The sequence below is a fragment of the Typopeltis vanoorti genome, chromosome 2, assembly GCF_054136105.1.
Source record: "Typopeltis vanoorti isolate ZY-2024b chromosome 2, IOZ_Tvanoo_1.0, whole genome shotgun sequence".
NCBI lineage: Eukaryota > Metazoa > Arthropoda > Arachnida > Uropygi > Thelyphonidae > Typopeltis > Typopeltis vanoorti.
The window spans coordinates 145937723-145959077 of NC_143550.1; the positions used below are offsets into that span (position 1 = coordinate 145937723).

General features: G+C 34.3%; 1 protein-coding gene across 2 annotated transcripts in view; it reads right to left on the bottom strand.

The window, feature by feature from the left end:
* The window catches only part of LOC150109502 (NEDD8 ultimate buster 1-like), a 261500-nt gene that overhangs the window by 162534 nt on the left and 77611 nt on the right, over positions 1–21355 (bottom strand). For both annotated transcript variants that reach the window (XM_090408663.1, XM_090408656.1), the window contains exon 7: positions 7358–7464. In XM_090408663.1, coding sequence (XP_090264789.1) covers positions 7358–7464 — 107 coding nt within the window. The remainder of the gene's footprint in view (positions 1–7357; positions 7465–21355) is intronic.

The window sequence follows — 21355 nt, forward strand, 5'->3', positions numbered from 1 at the left end:
CCCTTAAATGAGAGAGGACTTGGTGACAAGCCATTTGTAATTGGTGCTGCGGCTGCCACCATTATTCAAACAGTGCCAGCCGCAGCACCAATTACAAATGGCTTGTCACCAAGTCCTCTCTCATTTAAGGGCTCTATTTTGTGTAACATACTACAGGATTTTGTGGTATGTATGCGTCTCAGCAGTTGGGGGGAATGCATTAAATATTTTGTTGTTACAATCACATGTGTATATAATATGGCTGTGCCACTATACTGTTATACGCTGTACTGTAAGCTAATTTACTTACGCTATACTATAAGTATAAACTATATTTAACTATACTAAATAACTAAATACGAAAACTTGTCTTCCACTGTAGATGCCTCTGACTCTGACCTCGCCTTCTCAGTAACCCAAAAAAAACACAATAATAAACTTCAAAAAATGCACCACTTGTATTACTGAAAATATAGGGATAAACAAATAAAATATCTGTGTTAAGTTGGACTCGAATGTGATATGTCTGACAATCTGAAACAATTTTGTACATCTTCCCTACTGACAAACTTTCAACAATATTTGTGGCACAGCCATATTATATACACATGTGATATTAACAACAAAATATTTAATGATAATTAAAAATCAAACAAACATATTTTGGACTGAATGATATAGTTCATCTTCACTAGAACCATTACAGCAAACTAATCCAGACAAGGAAGAATGTTCAACAATTGGCTAACCATCCAAGGCACATACCATATACCAGAGAAAACTAAAAATAAAGCAACAATTCAGGACACTTAACAGACTCGACTTTGGCATGGATAAGCCATTATTCGAATTTAAATAATGATGTAACAAGGTCTCACAGATCACTCCTTGAGAGAGAAACAAAAAATCATGCTTAAAACAGGTTGTGTGGATGCTGCCATCTTTCCAAGAGCATTCTGGGTAGATACTATGATGAACTAAACCAGACTTCTAAGACACCATAACAGATATACACTACTAATAATTGTCTGGACACTTTAGCAATTTACAATTGATACCAGAAGGTGAACGCTAATATCAGGAATGCCCATCTTTGGCTTTGATCACTACCCGCATCCTTTGAGAGAGGCTTTCCACCAATGTGCGGCAGACATCAGGTGGAATTTGTCTCCATTCCTCCATCAAAGGACTTTGCGCAGGCCAGGGTCATTGTTTAATACCCATTTCTTCATACCATTCTATAACAGCTGCAGCTTGGTGGCATGGGAAATTTTCGTCTTGATAGTAACACAGGTCGTTCCATAAAAACTTCAGTGTAGGCAGTATACCTGATTATCCAGAATATCAAGGTACTGAGCTGCCTTCATGTAACCATGGACAGTGGCCAGTGGTCCCACTCCAAACCAGCTGAATGCACCCCACACCATTCCTCCACCACCAAACTTTACTGTGGGCACAACACACTGTGGTAACAAGCATTCACCAGGCTGCCTCCACATCCACACCCTGCCATCAGACTGGAAACAGGTGACCTTGATTCATCACTTCAGAGTACCATTTTTCACTGGTCAACTGTCCAGTTTACATGCTCTTTGCAGCTGGCCAGATGAGCTGCCATGTTCATTGTTGTAATGTTTGGATTGTGTGTGCAGCTACTCTTCCATAGAAACCCAGTAAATGGAGTTCTTTTTGTACAATATTGTTGCTCACCATGGTGCTTTGGAACTCATCATGGATAGTCTGTGCCAATTGTAGCCGGTTTTTGCGTCACCCATTTTAACATCCTCCTGTCCCTGTCAGTCATTTTCGGCAGCTGCCCGGGGTGTTTTCCTGCACTGATCATGCCAGAACGTCTAATTGTTGATCATATTGTCAACTGTTGATTTTGGATGCTCCAGTTGAATGGCAATGACATGTATGAACATGCCACCAATGTGACAGCCCATGATGACACCTCCCTCGAAGTCACCGAGTTCATGTCATGTTGCCATACCACTTGTATTCAACTGCTATGATGAAAAACTGCTTCCTATTACCTGAACACCAGTTTTTATGTTATTAACAAACCTGGAATGTTCCATAACTTCAAATAGCAAGTGTGTCTGGACAATTATTGGTAGATAGTGTAGTTGTGGTTTTTGCTAATCCTTCTATCCCCTTCATAGAATACCTATATGACTATCATCTTTCATATTTTCAGCAAACTATTCCTTGAGGAATTAATGAACACCAAACTGCATCTGTTATAATGAGTCTCAGAAGCCCGGTCTAATACAGCATGAACAAAACAGCATCCTTTGAAAAGACACCCAACTCATCTGCTGAAACCAGCATGAACATTTGCTCAATACAGCTGAAAGTCCTAATTTAAATTCAAGAGCTTAATGTGCAAGGCATCCAGAAATGGTAAATGATGGTTTTTATTTTATTTTATTTTGCTGAATTAAGTACAGAAAAGCCATCCAGAAATAATCATATTTAGCACTGTCTGGAATAAGAAAACAGTAATAATGAGAGGCAAAAAGGAACCTGCCATGATCTTAATGAATACTTAGACCTTTTCTAAGAGATCCCTTCATATATTAATTTAACAGACAAAACTCATACTACCCTACAACCAAATAAAGATGTTAAATGATTAAATTAAAAAAATTAAAATATCAGAATGAAAAAAAAAAAAAAAAACTTGAATTACAGTAAAATTCTAATATTAAAGTTTTTTTTTTTTTTTTTTAAATCTCAAATGGTAGTTGAATCCATAAATTAGTATAATGAGGAAAATATAATATGTTTGTTAAGTAGTGTTTTAATGAAACATGTTTAGCAGATGTAAAATAATATACAATTTATAAGCTCTTGCATATTTTTTTCTTGTGTTTACTTACTTGCGTTCTCCTGCTTACTTAGTTGTGACTGAGCAATTAAGTAAGCTCATTACATGAGCTGACAGTTTTGAATGTTATTAACCAATATATTTTTCGCCCCATGACAATGTCCTTGTGAAAAAAAACAACAACTAATAAATCGTATTTTTTTTTACATATGCTAATTGTTATTTAATTCATAATTATGCCTGTTAATTCGTAAGGCTTCTAGCCAGTTTCTCTGGGTATTATTATATTTTGAAAGAGAGAGCTTGATTTGCTCCTTCTATGTCATTCCCCAATTATATCCAACTTACATTTTAAACGTACTAAATTAATTTCCAACTTCTTAAGACATATACAAGCCATTCTAAGAATTACTCAATATGAGCTCAATAATTTCTCATACTCTGGCTCTCACAGTTAAATTCAATACTGAAAGATAACATTAAACACTTTACAAAATGAATTGATCATAGCATTCAGCAAAAAAGTTCTGTAGTTTCATTTGGCCATATGAGAACTTCATTTGTAGCATTATTTTACTGTTTTTATTCATTCATTCATTCTGCCTTATCTCTCAAATTTCTTAGAATGCAAAGTCAAAAGGCCTCACTTAACTAATATACTTGCATATGTCTCCTTTTAGCATCTTTTTCTCATTTTTCTAAAGTAGGCATGATGAATAATCGCTCAGACAATAAGAATAGATTCAATTGAACAGTTCCAAATAATTTCCAATAAAAGGAACTTTTCTGGAGATTTCATATTGCTCCTTGGAATATCCCTTGCCTTTCATTAAGCACAAAACATTCTCACTAATCTGCAAAGGCTTGATTCATTATACTGTCCTTCAAAGTTCTGTATCCTGGGAGAGTAATTCATGATGCATATAAAAACTGTCCCAAGATTAGAGAACTTAACTCAGTAATTTATTAGACCTTTCTGGCTAGTGTTCTTGTTACCCAGCAACAGCTGTTCTAAAAACAACTAATGCACATGTCCATTACTGCGATTCAAAGCAAAACTCAAGTGACAACATGGCTGCGTTACTACAGTGCTCAAACGTTGTACAGTAATAGTGTACAACGTTTACAGTAATAGTGTAAAACACTACTGTAAACAAATATACAAATAATATACACCTGGTCGTCGACTTACGACCGCAAAAAAAAAAAAAATAATAATAATAATTAATTAATAATAAATCAGGCAGCTGTGCATACGATAACTATATGAGATGCATATATAGATAACTATCTCTCACATATGCAGATATGCGAGAGATAGTTATCGTACGATAACTATCCCTCACATACACTCAGTCGCTTTCAAGCATCTGTTGCGTGTGGTATATTAATTAAAATTCTACTGAAATACTACCCATAAAATGTCTAGTAAAAGGAAAATGCTTTCATCTACAGATACGCCAGCTAAGAAGTCAAGGAAAACTATTGATTTAGAATGTAAAATGAAAGTTATCCAGAAGTATGAAGGCGGAAAGAAAGTGAATACGATAGCACGTAACTTGAAGTTATCACATACTTTGTCGATAAAAAAAAGGACAAAAAAAAAATTCGGGAAGCTGTGAAAGGTTCCGCATCTATGAAGTCTACAATTTTAACCAAACAACGACAGGAACCCATCCATGAAATGGAGAAATTGTTGTTTATGTGGATGGAAGATTTAATACAGAAAAATTCACCCATGAGCCTTTGCACAGTGCAAGCGAAGGCTAGAAGTCTGTTTCAGAGTTTAAAATCACATGCTGGAGACGATTACGTAGAAGATTTTTAGGCTAGTGCTGGATGGTTTAAGCATTTTAAAAAAAGATTTGCTTTGCATAACGTACATGTCACAGGAGAAGCAGTAAGTGCAGATGAAGACAAAGCCCAAAAATTCGTTGATAGTTTTGACTCTTTAATCAAAGAAGGTTATCTACCGGAACAAATATTTAACGTAGATGAAACTGGCTTGCAATGGAAACGCATGCCTAATCGTGCGTACATACACTAAGAAGCAAAAAAGGATGCCAGGATTCAAAGCTTTTAAGGATCGGTTGACTTTGTTGCTTGGTGGGAATGCCGCGGATTTTAAGCTGAAGCCTTTTCTCATTTATCATTCAGAAAACCCTCGTGCGTTTAAGCACATCAACAAGCACACACTGCCCATTTACTACCATTCAAACCCTAAAGCTTGGATGACTCAAGCACTGTTCGAAGACTGGTTCATGAACTGCTTTATTCCCCAGGCTCGTGAATATTGTGTAGAAAGAGGTATCCCTTTCAAGATTTTATTGATGATGGACAATGCTCCTGGCCACTCTCCTCATCTGGCAAAAAAGGATGCCAGGATTAACATGATGTTAGAGTGGTTTTTATGCCACCTAACACAACTGCTCTCATTCAATCCATGGATCAGGGTGCTATTTCAGCATTCAAGGCTCACTACCTCAGAACGACATTCATACAGAAAATCATCGAAACCATTGATTCTGATGCCGATTTATCTTTGCGAGACTTTTCGAAGCAGTATAACATTCTTTAGTGTATCAAGAATATTTAGACTGCATGGGAATGTGCAAACAAAGAATTGTATGTTGGGAATTTGGAAAAAGTGTCTAAAATGTTATGCGAATACATTTGCAAGGATTTGAAAAAGGAGAGGAACTGGAAGTGATTACAGAAAAAATAGTTAAACTTGCAAAAAATCTTAAATTAGAATGTGAAATAGGAGAAGTAGAGGAGTTGCTAAATTGTGAAATAAAAGAACTTTCGGATGAAGAGTTGATTGAATTGGAAGCACAGAGAGTGTCGGAAGAAAAAGCGAGAGAGGAAGAAGAGGAGCCAGAAAAGAAATTCACTGCAAAGAGTTTATCAGATTCTTTCTCACAATTGAATAAAGCTCTCGCCAGTTTCAAAGCAATGGACTCTAATGTTGAACGATTCACAAAGGTTGAACGTATCATTCAAGATGCTGTGCGTTGTTATTGTGAGATATATGAAGAAAAAAAAAGAAACAAAATGTTCAAACAAAGCTCAGCATGTTCCTCATCAAGAGAACATCTCCTACCTCAACCAAGAACACGACCCTGATGATCCACAATCCAGCACAAGCAAAGATTAAAAATTGATTTTGTAAATTTCATTTGTATTAATTTTTATAATAATTTTAGATTGCATTTTTGTGTTTACAGTACAGTATTATTTTTCACATTATATACAATATACATAATTATAAATTTAAAAGATTATAAAAATAAATTATAAAGATGATAAAAAGATTAGAAAGGTTAAAGAATACTGTTAATAAATATATGGCCGACATATGACCAGATCGACTTACAACCTGTCAGCCAGAACGGAAGTCAGTCGTAAGTCGACGACCAAGTGTACGTACATTTCTATGCTATTCCCTGAAGATTACCACACATGGTAAGCTAGTTTGCTACTTAATTACCTCTAAGTCTCTTTTATATCATCTTTTATATACTGCTTTAGCCTCATATATATACTTTATATATATGTATATACTGCTTTAGCTCCATAATACTAATGTATACAATTGCATCACTAATACAAATAGATTACATATATATTTTTAGATTACTTTATCATGTAAAAAAGAAAATGTATTCCTTATTAATGAATTTTTCAGTCAGTATATAAAAAGAAACATAGCTAGTGAATCATTTGTGTGAGAATTTTACAGTATCTCACAGAGTTGATGGGGATGACAATTTTTCTCCCTTTCTAGAGAATAATATTTTTAAACTGTTGTGATGACATTAAATGATATATTAAATATTAAATAACATTCATACATGCCATGTTTATGTTCACAATAATGGTTTAAATACAGTCACAGAAAATGGAGAGGAGAAGGAGAAAAATGTATGTTATATTGCTGTTGTGTATGAAATTTTAGCCAAAATAAATACATAGATATGTGTCAACTCACAATCTGTTGATACCTGTTTTGATACCTACTGTGAGAAAAAAGTCCTGTTAATTTCAAAACATTTGAACTGTATCTAATGAAAATCAGAGTGGCCTGACAGCTATTTTGATCTGCTAGTTCTTAAAGATGTGGCAGGAATCCTCTCAATACCATAGAATCTTATGTGAGAGAGATTATTTTTTATAAGGGAACTCCTGACCGATACTTTAAAAAGATTAATAAAAGGTAAATGAAAGGACTCCTTAGCAGTGTTCATCCTTTTTGAAGAAGAGCAATACAAAGGCAACTTTCACACTGAGAGCTGCATTTTAATAGGCTTTTGGGCACATTTGACACTTTTAAAGTTTGTAGGCAAACAATATTTTTCAACTCAACTATAAAACAATAATGGATATTTATATTTTTCCATGAATTCTGAAGAGCTAGAACCTCAAGTATGTTTTTAATGCTAAGAGGAAGGAATTGAAAAGTATTCGGTATCTTAGTTCTATTTTTTCATAGTTATTACTACTTTTATTTTTTTAAATTCACAAATTTTACTGTGACATACTCACTGAAATTCCTTGTCTGCATCAAGAAGAAATATAAGTGCCACACTATAATTTTTCATTTTCATAGCTGCTCGACCTTTCTCATGTAAAGTCATAGCTAAAACAAGGGCCTGAAATTTAAGGAGTTTAGAAAAGTAAACAATTCATTCTAAAAGTTGGATTAATTAATAACAAAAATATTGCTTTCTTTAGATAATGCCTAATGATTAGTAAAATTATTATATGAGAATAAACAGCACAGAAATAACAGCCATAATTTTTATTTCTGTTGTTTTTATATACTGATTCCATACATGAGAGGCTAAGGGCCTATAAGCACATTGATGCTGTTCACAGGTGTGAAATGAGATCAAAGTCTATTGATTTTTTTTTTTTTTTTTTGAAGAGTTGAAGGTTATAGTTGTTTGGAAATATTTTATGAAGAAGGCTGTTCCAGAAAACAAAAGAAGATGGAATAAAAGAGGAAGAGGCAGGTTTGGTGAGGTTGCAGTTGCATCGAAAAAGGATGTTAGGCTGTTGCTCTTGTATTAACACATGCAATAAAAAGTGGAGGAATGATAGTTCCTAAAGTATGTCCTTTATTAAATGTAGTTATGCCACTAAAGAATACAACTCTTGCAATTAATCAAAAGATTTATCCAAAAATATAAATCTTTAAACCATATGTAATAAGGAAATTCAAGTAAGGTCTTCATAAGCACAGTCAGAAGAACATGTATCATTTGGTTGGAAAGAGGGCTGAATCCTAGCCAGCATGTAAAGAACATTTATAAGTAATTTATTGTAACAAGGTGCCTTGGTGTCATATACAGATAGCAGGGTTCTGGTTCATTATTAATAACAAAAATATTGCTTTCTTCAGGTAATGCCTAATGATTAGTAAAATTATTGCAAAACAAATTTTCTGAAAGATACATGCAGTTGATAGAGACAACATAATTCCCTATCCTAACAAAAATTAGGTTTATTGATGTCAAATGTGCACTCTTCTGAGAGAGTGCACATTTCAAAGTTTCAGAAATAAGTTAAGGCTGCTTATAAGCTCATTTTGGAATCTTGACAAACTCCTTAAGGGACAGAAATAATTTATATTCATTTATATGTGCAAATATTATTGTTAATAATGCTCTGAAAAGATATATTGATTTTTGTTTAAAAAAAGCAATACTGGTTTTTAAATTGTTTGTTTTTGCTGCTCTTAAGTTGTTTATTTTTAACACTTAGCATTGTTATTAATTACTAATTAATTGGAGTATTTTAATCTGTATGGTTGACTGTTTACTATCAAGCTATTTATATGCATTAATAGTGTGTGTGTGTGTGGACAAGGTATAACAGAAGCTGCAAGTCCATTGATTGTCCCTAGCACATTATCTTCTGTGTTGTGAAACAGAAGATAATGTGCTAGGATTTGCCAGAAATGTGTGATAATTAAGCAGATTAAAGATATGAAATATTGAATGTAAGTGGAAATTCAAATGAGGGAAAACAAATGAGATGCTATGGTAGATAGTAATGTGTGCTAAGCAGAATGTGAGCATGAATGGAAGTGTTTAAAAGTAAGATGGCAACAGCAGTATAAAAGAAGTGTGAACAAGAAGATATGAAAGAAAAAGAGTTCAGCATAATTTGAAAATTTTGAGGCTACGGCAAATGCTGCACAACATCACACTATAATTCAAGAGAACAGAAAAAGGCTTTGCAAATAGCAGGAACGGAGAGATGAAATTTGTCCAGTACGTCTCCACATTCAGAGACGTACTGGACAAAGAACAAAACAATGTTATCTGGACACACTCATAACATGATTGAAGCAATATATATGCAAACAGAATGAGCAGATGACAATTTTGCTAGTAAGAATGAATAATCTGCAAGGAGAAAAGTGTGGATGAAATGGGAGAAAAGTGTGTGAAAGAGTTGAGTGAGATGAAAAAAAAAAGTCAAAAAGTAAACTGCAAGTTTGTTGACACATAATAGTAGTGACCTGAGGAGAAGAGCTGTGATTGCAAATGAGTTGGTAAATAGGCTATGTAAGAGAAATGGTGTGCAGCATGTATGGGACTGCTTTGATGGTCGAAAGAATTTGTACTTGGAAGATTGAATGCACTCGAATGGTTTGATACCATGAGCCTGGAAAAACTGATGTCCAGTTCAGTAAAAGAGTGAATGTGAATTGTCAGAAAAACTAGATATTGTCTGGATAGCTGAATGAAAGCACAGATGAATGCATTAAATAAAGTGGTAAAAAGTTTCAGTCTAAACAGAGTAAGAGAGAGAAAGAGAATGACAGCTAGTTAGGGATGACATGCAGAAATGTAGGAATAATTTTATCAAGAAAGAAAAGTGCTAACTATGGAAACAGAGAAGGAAGGAGGGCTTTAGCTTAAGATTCAGTTCATCAGCCCAGTAATCATCCATTATCACAATATGCCTGATGCATCAGGAATAAAGGCAAGGAATTCTTACCATTGGTAGATGTAATGGCTGATAGAGAAGCCATTACATCTACTGTATTGTTATAGGAATGCAATCTAATGAGTTCAGTTTATTCAGGAAGGAGAGACAAGGGTGGGTGAATCCTATTAATAATTGCAACGGAATTAAATCCAACCAGAATCAAAATCTCCAATGATAGAGACAATATAAATAACATGAAATGGGTTTGATGGCATCTAGTGAGGTAAGCAGGACAAAATGCACAATTGGGTGCTGCTATAGACCAGGAACTTGAGAGTTTATTTTTCACTTGGTTAGACTATAATAAGTTTAGTTTAATCCTTTATCCAAGTGTGAGCAAACAAAGTTTGCGCCTGAAAATATCTTCAGGACTGGGGAAAGGTAGTGCAACACCAGGCAACTATAAGTTGCCTGGTTAGGCACTTGGATAAAGGATTAAACTAAACTTATTATAGTATAACCAAGTGAAAAATAAACTCTCAACATCTTTCTCTGAATCTGGAGTAATTTAATAATAAGGTTGCACACCCTTTGGCAACTCCTATAGGTTAGGATGACCTCTCATTGCTTCTGCCTTTGTATCTCCACTACTGTGCCTGGCTCCCACTGACGAGACCTCAATAAAGGTCGAAACCGGTATGGATAGTGGCCCTTGCCTTAATGCATAGCATTACACATATCCGCAAGGAGATGTGCTTTGCATTATGGGAGATACTGAGATAGGAGTAATGAGAGCTTTCTCCACCTTTGCAACGAGTTGCCTGGTGTTGCACTACCTTTCCTCAGTCCTGAAGATATTTTCAGGTGCAAACTTTGTTTGCTCACACTTGGATAAAGGATTAAACTAAACTTATTATAGACCAGGAACATCTGAACAGGACTGTAAATGGCATAGGCATATAAAGATGGATAAATATTATGGATACACAGAGGATTACCATTACAGTAATTTCAACTATGATGATACAGATTGGAAGGTAGAGAAAATATATAAGACAAGGGAAAATAAATTTAATAGCATTAGTCAAGGATGACTACCTTAAGAAGCACATGATGGAAACTACTTGTGGTACAAAAATATTACATAATGCAACAGTGTTTGAGAATGTCTATGAGATGACCATTGTCTCCAACTGGTGAGTATGACATGCGATTCTGACTTAGATGGCAATGTAAGAGCTTTGAGTAAAAAGGGACATGCAAACCTATATGGCAGGAGATAATAATAAAGTGAGAAGGCAGCTTGAAGAAGTAGCTTGGCATGGGAAACTGTATGGTAAAGGAATCAGTGTGTAGGGATTAGTCAGAGGATACCTAAAAGAAGACATATCTGATTACATCCTCAGAATTAGGAGAATTAATCAGTCATTCAAAATTAAAGCTAAATGGACGCATAACACTTCAAAGTAAAAGCTGCATAAAAAGAGAATACTCAGGATCCATTTTTTGAAGAGAGATGATGAGACTCTGGAGTTCTATAAAGAACAAGGTAGGAAAGGCATGACGAAGGTGAAAACAGATTATTAAAAAAAAGTTAGCTAAAGATGCCAAAGAAATTCAAGGAGTTTTATTACTGTGTAACAAGTAAAAATGGCCATGGAATAATAATCTGAGTGAATGCAAATGAGAATAAGAACCGTTGTGTTATTATTCCCATTCATTAGTGTTAGAAAAGCATCATATACAAAAGAAATAGCTGAGTTGTTAAGTGATCATTTTAATAAAGTACATAATCCAGGAAGACTGATTAGCTATCTGGATGCTGGGGAAAGTTGACAAAAGAATACAGGTAGATATTTTTTTTTCTTCTTTTTTCTTTTATATACTGATCCCATACACAAGAGGTTGAAGAACTTATAAGCACATCAGTTTTCCATGTGCGAGGTGCAGGTGAGAGCTGAGAAAGAAGTTTACTGACATTTTTCTTGAAGAGTTGTACCTATTTGGGAATATTTCACGAAGAAGGCTGTTCCAGAAAACACAGGTAGATGAAATAAAAGAGGAAGAGAAGAAACAGGTTCAGCGTGTTTGCAATTGCACTGAAAAGGGAAGCTGGGCAGCTGCTGCTTGTTTTAATAAAGCCAAAAGAAAGTGGAAGATGGTGGTTGGCAGTTCAGTAGAGGAGTGACAATAGCTGTAGAACACAGATCCAGAAGCACTTTGTCTGAGAGACAACTGCTGAAGTGAGTCTGTAAGGAAGGGCTTATCTACAAGTCAAATGGCTCTACTCTGGACAACACTGAAAATTTTACATAGGATTTAGGTACACTGCTCCAAACATCTTAGCAATATTCTAAGGGTCAAAGCCAGATAACTGGGAGGAAACCTCCACATTGCCTTTAAGGAATGCAGAGGGCATCTGACTTAATGCCCAAGTCTTACCTTCACTACTGGATATTGGATGAACAAGGATGAGCCTCGTTCTAAATTTGAGACTTAGGCAACCAAACTGTGTGCTCTAATGACTTAGTCCATAAATACACCATGGTACAACATGAGATTTCATGCTGGCAGAGGTGTCACCCAGTTAAACAAGGGTCACTGCTAATGGAGATGGAACAATCTTCAACTCTACATCTAGAAGAAGATGTACAACCCAATGTTAGAAGAACTGAAGGTAAGAACTATCAACATAAAGGGAATTAATCATCATCAAATTACTGACAAGTATCCTCAGGAGGTGAAGAGGATATAGATATTATGTGTGTCAGGACAAAATTATAAGGGATAAAATTGTGCTGCAAAAATTACACAGGGAAGAAATTACACAAACAAAAAATTACATAAAAAAAATAGATAAAAATACACTAAGAAAAAAATTAAAAGGAAAAAATACACAAGTAAGAAATTACACATAAAATAAAATTTATCAAAAATTGTACAAAATTTATAATCAGCAAGGGGTAAATCACTAGTGCAGTTTTGTGCAAGGGGATTAGGGAGATGGTTGAGTTGAAAACTCAAAATGATGTGGTGATTAGCTACCCTAATTAGTACCTACCTCAGATTTACAAGGAATAATTTCCTAAGGTAAAACCAATCGACAATTGTTAATCACCATGAACTGCTCAAGAATTTCTAAGAATTGTTTGGGTGAAGGTATATAAGTAAATTTTTGTCTTACATTCTTCAGTTCTAGTTTAGTGACTCATAATACAACTAGTGTATAATGTGCGACGTAATAAATTTCGTAATTAATTTTTAATTTACCCATGGCTAATTTTAAGTACGGCATTAGTAATAAAGGTGGTCAAATTATAATTTACAAAGGATTTGAGTTTGTTCGTCACTGCGAAACTGCCATCGGGACTATTCATTGGCATTGTGCAAAGTTCAGAACTTTACATTGTCGATCGCTGCTCCATACCAGAGACAACAAGATTATCCATGAGTCTTCAGAACACTGTCATGTTAATAAGACTTTTGAATCTGAAGCTCATCAACTTGCAAATCAAATGAAAAGAAAAATGTCGAATCCAGGTGCAACGGCTCATGCAATTATAGCTAACAGTTTAGTAACTGTATCAGATGGATTAAAAATGTGCCTACTGAAGGAGAGTTCCATGATGAGGAGATTAAATAGATCCTAAAACAATCGGAAACGTTCCATCAAATCCGGATAACAAAAATTTTGAAATACCAGAGAAGTACTCTAAATGGATTATTCATGATTCCAGGGCAGAGGATCCAGAATGTATAATACTAATTGGTCACAAAACTCTTCTAGATCAACTTGTAGTTAACGATTTTTGGCTAGCAGATGGCACATTTAAAGTGATTCCAGAAATGTATTATCAGTTATACAGTATCCATGTCCAATATGATTCAGTCGTTGCTTTTCCTTGTCTACTGGCTCTTCTACCAGGGAAAAAGAAAGAAATATACGTGAAGATGCTGAACATGTGACTGGAGAAAATTCCTCAAGCTTGCCCACGAAAAATTTTGACCGATTTTGAAACAGCAGCAATGAATGCTTTCCGTACCGTGTTTGAAAACATCGAAATTAGTGGCTGCTTTTTCTACTTATCACAATCTATTATACACAAAGTAAGTGAATGTGGACTAAAATCTCTATATGAATCCAATCAGTCATTTGCAGTACACATTAAAATGTTACAATCAGTTGCACTTTTACCAGAAGTGTTAGAAACATTTTTCGAAGTTGCTGATCTGTTCTCTAATTTAGACGAATATAATGAACAAATCGAGCAAGTTCTCCATTACTTTGTATGTACATATATTCGAGGTCGACAGCTCAGGAAAAGGCACTTATAGACAACTTCTATTCAATATTTCTACTTGGAACCATAGACATTCTGCAGCCAACTGTATAGCTAGAACTACAAATTGTATCGAAGGATGGCACTATGGACTTCAGTCGCTCTTTCAGTGTTCTCATCCAACTGTTTGGAAATTTTTGGATAACATTGTTAAAGAATTATCTTTACAACATACAAACTATTTGCAGCATTTAACTGGTCAAAGAAACCCAGGATGTCGTATGTACATTTCATTAAAACAACGTATTTCAAATATTGTACAAAATTACGACTCTAATAGATGGATTTTTTATGTTGTATAGCTTATATGACTTAGTGTTTGTTTTTTATTTTTAGTGCAAGTTTTTTAAAATAAAAGTCATTTTTGCAATATTAAGAAAGTTTGTGCTTAATTTGACAACAAAATACCCATAATACTTTAATCGAATTAAAGTCAACAGGTAGAACTTATAAAGTATTACAAAATTAACGTAACTCTTATCTGAAAATAAATGTAAAATTCATCATAAAAACTTAAAAACTCTAAAGTAAAAAACTTCCGTGTGAATATTCAAATTTGTGTAATTTTTTCTTAGTGTATTTTTATCTATATGTAATTTTAACACGTAACTGATATTATGATAGCTACATGAAAAAAGTTACACCGTTACTAACTTCCTATTGACAATTTTCCCCAAATTAATCTGATAACAGTTAAGATTAATATTATCAAGTTTATATTTCAGTCTTCTAAGGCACTTTTACTCTATAATCCACATGGATCTTGGTCATCCTCTTAGGATGACCAAGATCTTTTTCTTACAATTCTGGCAAAGAATACTTATTTTGTTAACCTTTCCTCTCCCAATCTATTTAACTGACAATACCACCTGAGATTAGCTCTGTTAACAATGTTGAGTTCTTTTCCAATATTGCTCATTTTTAATATGATACTGCCATTGATGCCATCTTTTTTTTTTTTTTTTTTTTTTTTTTGTGGTTACTAACGACAAAAGATTATCACAGTAAACCTATAGTACATTTGTACCCTGGGTGGGCTAAGGATTTTTTTTTAATCAATTATATATATATATCTACTCTATATCTATAAAAAGATAAGACGAAATTTGTAACATAACATAACATCATTGGCCAGAAGGGTGAAGCAAGATGCTTTTATTCCCTGTTGTCTGATAAGGAGGATGAATTGAAGGAAAGATTTATGAGCTGAGAGCTCACCCTGGGGGGCACGGAGATTAGTCATTGTTGCAAGTATTTATGATGGCTTTTGGCCTCTTGTATTTGAAGAGGTCAGTCTCTTCATAGTTTGCTGCTTGTTTAACTAGATCGTTGGGGTGTGTAGAGATCTTTGAGAAAAAATTTTCTGCTGTAGTTAATAGGAAGGAGTAGATGTAAGGGATGTTTGTATCTCTATGCAGTTGCACGTTCCTTACAAACCACGGTGCGTCCAATATCATGCGTAAACACCTATTTTGCACTCTCTGCAGTCTGAGGATGTTGGAGTTGGATGTGTGGCTCCAGGCTGGAGAGGCATATGTCAACATTGGGCGGATCGTCAACAGGTAGAGGAGCACTTTGATTCTGGTATTCAGTCTACTTTTTCTATTTATTAGAGGGTAAAGTTGTGCAATAGTTTTAGATGCTTTTGTACATAAGGCTTTGGTGTGTGGGTTGAACGTTAATCTTTTGTCCAGAATTACTCCAAGATATTTTGTTTCTGTTTGCCAGGGGATTTTGGTGTTGAAAAGATAAAAGTCCCCCATGGGAGTTGCCATTCTTCTGGTGAAAAGTATTGCTACACTCTTCTGGGGGTTCACTTGTAATCTCCATTTGGAGAACCAATGTTCTAGTTGTAGCAGGTTTTCTTGCAACTTTTTAGTGACAAGATGAGGTCGTAGAGATCTGGCAAGAACTGCTGTGTCGTCCGCATAAAGTGCTAAGATGGATGACATTGGGTTGTGTGGGATGTCTGCCATATATATTGAGAATAAGATCGGAGCCAATAGGGAACCTTGAGGAACTCCCGCAGAGATCCGTCGCTGACTTGAAACTGTACCATTTATTTTGACTTGTATGTGTCTGTCCTGGAGGTAAGATTTAATGAGGTGGACAGACACATACAAGTATTTTATGTTTTTATGTAACGTTATTTGATATCTACTCTATATAAAATAAAAAGGTGTTAGAAGATTTATTTAGTTTATTTATGATTATGCAGGATTATAAATATCTACTCTATACATTCATGAAATTATTTTTTCTTTATTTTTTTCTTACTTTATTTATCTTTCTTCCATTAAACTTCCTTTAATTAGAGGTTTCCAGGAATTTAAGACAAGCCAAAATTTGAAAAGTTTTTATGTCACGGACGTGACACAAAATTCGAAATGGATGTGACATCAGCTTGGTAGGTCATGACCTTTGGAAAGCGACGAAATGCATGATGCTTCCTCCACCTGTGCTATGAATTGCCCTTGTGTTGCACTACCATTGGGTAGGTAGCTCTCTCAAAAGGTAGTGCAACACAGGGGCAACCGCATATAATCAGTCATGACCTACCAGCCCGGAAATCGGGAGGGGGGCGTATCCCCCTAATGTGTGTATATATATATAATTTATAATTTTTTTAAATTTATTTTTACATATTCCAGAAACCCTGCTCTCAAGACCGAACAATGAAATTCATCTCCCACCATCTGTTCACCCCTCTAATCTTTCTTAGAATTCTCATATCTGTGATCTACAATCTTTCATCAAGTGTTTTATTTCTAACCCAGCTCTCAGATCCATAAGTTAAAATTTGTTTGAACAACTGTCTTGTATACCACTAGTTTGAGTGTTTTTACTAATTTCTCTCAGATTCCATATAAATTTATTCAGCTGACTTCCTCCCATACAAGCTTTGCTAATTCTGCTATCTATTTCCATATTTAATTTGACATCTTCACTAAAAATTGTAACTAAATTACTGAAATGTTTTATTTGTTATATAGATTCTTCATTCAGAATAGAGTTGATGTTTTTAATGTTCCTGCCTATTTCCATTGTCTTTATCTTTTTATTGCTGATTTTCATACGAAATTTATCGCAGTAGTTATTCAGATTAGTCAAGGAACCTAGACTTATACTGGATTATTTAGAAGTATAAAATCATCTACATAAGGTAAAGAGCTGAAATTAACATTACCAATTTTGATATCAGGTTTTATACCACTTTCCTACATGTGATCCATACAAATAGTGGAGATAATGAACATCATTGTCTCATAATGTACATCTAGAATTTGACCCTCTGACTAAGCATTCTAAATTATGCAGTGTAGCTGCTATAAAACATTTTTATACCTCCTAATTTGATTTTTCTAATTTTGGATGGCTTTTTCTACTTTCTTTTTCTACAATGCAATCAAAAATACATTGATATGTATTTCTGATTGCATTGCTGTTGGAAGTTTTCTATCACTATGATGGCACTGCTTGTTTCATTTAGCAATCTTTCAAAATAATTACTCCAGACATCTAGAATATCTTCATCTTCAGTTTTCATGTCACGTTCATCACTGATTCCTTTTACAGAGTACTCTTTCCACTCTTTCTAGGCTTTTTCTAAGCCTCCAGAATATTTTGCTACTACCTTCCTGATATTTATTTTTGTATGTTCTTATCAAAGTCTTCCCATGAGTTATTTAGCTAGTTTTATGCAATGCTTTGCTTTCTTAGATTTTTCTCTATATTCTCTAAGAGCACAAGCTAATTTACTTGAAAGGAACTTTTGATATGCTGTCTTCTTTTCCTTGACTTCCCAGTTAACTTCCTGAGTCCACCATGGAGTTATGATTTTTCTATTTTTACAGACAACCTCAACCACATGCCTGTCTGGCTGAACCAATCAATGTTTTCTTCAGGATTTGCACTGAAACTCCAAAGTTTGGTTCTTGTTTTCAAACTCTCTCATTTTTTTCTTCAATACTGTTTGTGTATTTGAGTCTACAGTTCACTTCTGAAAGCTGCTCAACTTTGATTCATTTTAAAACTTTCTTACAAACTCTTTTCAATATGAAATTCAATTTTATCATGCTCAAAATGAGAAAGTGATCACTTCCTGTTTCAAATTCTCTGTATATCACTGGTTCAGGACACAATCTTGTGTCCTGAACCAATGGGAAAACATTGCTATCAACTATAACATAGTCAATGATACTTTTCTTATTCCTTGTATCTTCTCTCCTCCATGTGAATTTGTGCACATTTTTATGTTGGGACATGGTGTGAGTAATAACTAGTCTATGTCCTGAACAGAAATCTAGCATGTATTTATCATTATTATTAGCTTTGCTATCCATATTTTCCCCAAACATTTCTGTATGTCTAGTAATTATTTCCTACTACTGTTTAGAACTGACAAGGAACAACTTTTCCTTTTTTCATTGTGTTAGATGCCTTATCTAATGCCTCAAAAAACCTCAGACTTTTTTTACTTAGTAGAACCTTCTGTGGGTTCATAGGCACAAATAAGTCTGAGTTGCCCATTCTGATATTTGTTCACATTGCTCTACTTGACATTGCCTGCCATTCAAAAAGATTATCCTTATATATAGTGTTGAATACTATAGCTGCTACCCCCTTTTTCTGATTGTTATTGCTTGAATATAACATCTTGTATTTATTGCTTAGAAAGATCTCACCTGTTTCTTGTCTTCTTTGTTTTGGTAACACTTATTATATTGATCTGGTACTTATCCAGTTCTTCTGCTATTTCCATTTCTTTTCCATTGATGCTGGCAATCTGGAGTTGGGATTTGTTCCAGTAATCGAACTTTTCACCGTTCATCCTGGTTCCCTGAACAAAAACAATGGGCCCTCATTTAACCATTAAATGTCCCAGCTAGTACGAAATTCTGTGAGGTGGTACCATCATTTTGCATTATGGTTTAAGCCTATAAGAATACAATTTGATTGACTAAACCCCAAACAACCAGCCCATCATCATTCATTCATTATCCAGGTAGATACCTAACAGAGTGCATCACAAGAAGGTAAGGATGAGACATTAGGCTACTAAAAGGCTACATAAAGGTCTTCTCCAAGTTATACAGCTTGAAAAAACTGGTGAGATGCTACTAAATAATAAGCATAGGATTATATTTGGGCAGTAACCATCAAGGTAAGAAAGTGATAGCATTAGCATTCAATACCAAACACAAATATAAACTTCTTGATTGGAAGCAATATCAAGAAGGGTAATGAAGGCAAACTTCAAAAAGGAAAAATCGACAATGAAATTTATTTGTGCCTGTGGTCCAATAGACCTAAGGAAGAATTAGAGAAATTTTTTGGGTCATCACAGCAAGCAGTTAACAAGGCATATGGAAAACATGGTCTTAATTGAGATCTAAACATCAGTTAAAGAAATGATTCCTCTCGTGCATATAAAAACATTTAAGAAAAGGACAAAGCTAATAACAGTAAGTACCTGCTGAATTGCTGCTCTGGATACAGATTAGTCATTACTAATACCATGTTCCAACATAAAGACATGCATAAGCTTACATCGAGAGAAGATACAAGAAACAAAGGAACCCTTATTGATATGCTACTATGTTATCAGTATCAACAACATATTACTGTTGATAGTAATATCTTCAGGCTGGTTCAGTATAACAGAGGATTTGAAACAGGAAGCGATCATCACTTTGTTCTAAGTAGGATAAAAATGAATATCACATTGAAAAGAATGATATGTAAGAAAGTTTTAAAAATAATTAAAGTTGAGCAGCTTTTACAGGTAAACTCAACTATACAAACACTATTCATGAAAAAATGAAATAATTTCAAAACAAGAAACAAACCTCAGTGTCTCAGCAAACTCTGAAGAAAACATCAATTCATCTATGTAGGTGTGCAGTGAAGTTGTCTGCAAGGATAGAAAAATAAGAACACCATGGTGGACACAAGAAGTTAAAGAAGCAGTTCTGGAAAAGAAGAAAGAATACCAACAGTCAACAGCAAATAAGTTGGCAGATGCCCTAAAAGAATACAGAGAACAATGTAAGAGAGCTAACATTGTTCTCTGTATTCTTTTAGGGCATCAGTAAATACTAGATGTTAGATGCTCTAAAAGAATACATTGAAAAATGTACGAGCTACAATATGTGTAAAAGTAGTTGAACAAAATGTATTCTTACCAAAGTCATGGAAAGACTTCGGTAAGAATACAGAAGATAAATAAGGAAAGTGGCAAAATGTTCTGGAGGGTATTGAAAAAGCTCAGAAATTGAGGAAAGAATATTGCAAGAGGAATCAAAGATGATAAAGATATGAAAATTGAAGATAAGAATATTCTAGATGCCTGTAGTAATTAATCTGAGACATTAAATGAAAGAAATAGCAAAATAAGAAAATCATGGGGGGACACAACACATTAACAAAGCAGTCCTGAAAAATAAATAAATAAAATAAATAATAATTTAAAAAAAAAACACCAAAACCTTCTAGCAATAGCTTCTAAAGCTTCTTGACAGAAGAAAAGTGAAAAACATTCAAGAAGAATGCAAACAGAGTGCATATCAATACTAGAAGTAGAAAAAGCTATCAAAAGACTGAAATGTGAAAAGGCAGGTAAAGTAGATAATATTTACCAGAAATCCTCAAACATAAGATATAAAAGTTTCACAGTGGTTTCACTGCAAAATTCAAAAAGCCTAGTCAAATTCCAGATGATTAGAGTGCTCACAGTTCCTATTTATAATAAATGAGAATAAAGCTGAATATGAGAATTGCAAAAGGAATTTCTCTACTAAGTGTTCTAGGTAAGAGGCTACAAAAAATTGTGGAAGAGAAACTTAAAAACTGTAAAAGAACAAGCTGGATTCAGGCTAAACAGATTATCAAGATCTGTACTTAGGTGTGTAGATCTGGAAAAGGCAAATGACAATGTGCTCAGAGATCAGCTTTTCAAAATGTTACTATTATATGGTGTAAATGGAAACATGATATATTTAATATAAGTCTAATATATATATTTAGACTAAGTTTAATATAATATAATATTTAATAAGAGTCTAGTCTATATTTAAGTTGTAAGTTAGCAGTTAGAATTGAAGGAAATACAGGAAGATGGTTTGATGTAAAATCAGATGTAAGACAAGGGTGCACACTACATCCACTTTTATTCATCATCTATATGGATTGCATTGGGCATTAAACCTGACATTAGAATTGGTGATATCAAACTTAGCTCTTTGCTTTATGGAAGTCTCCA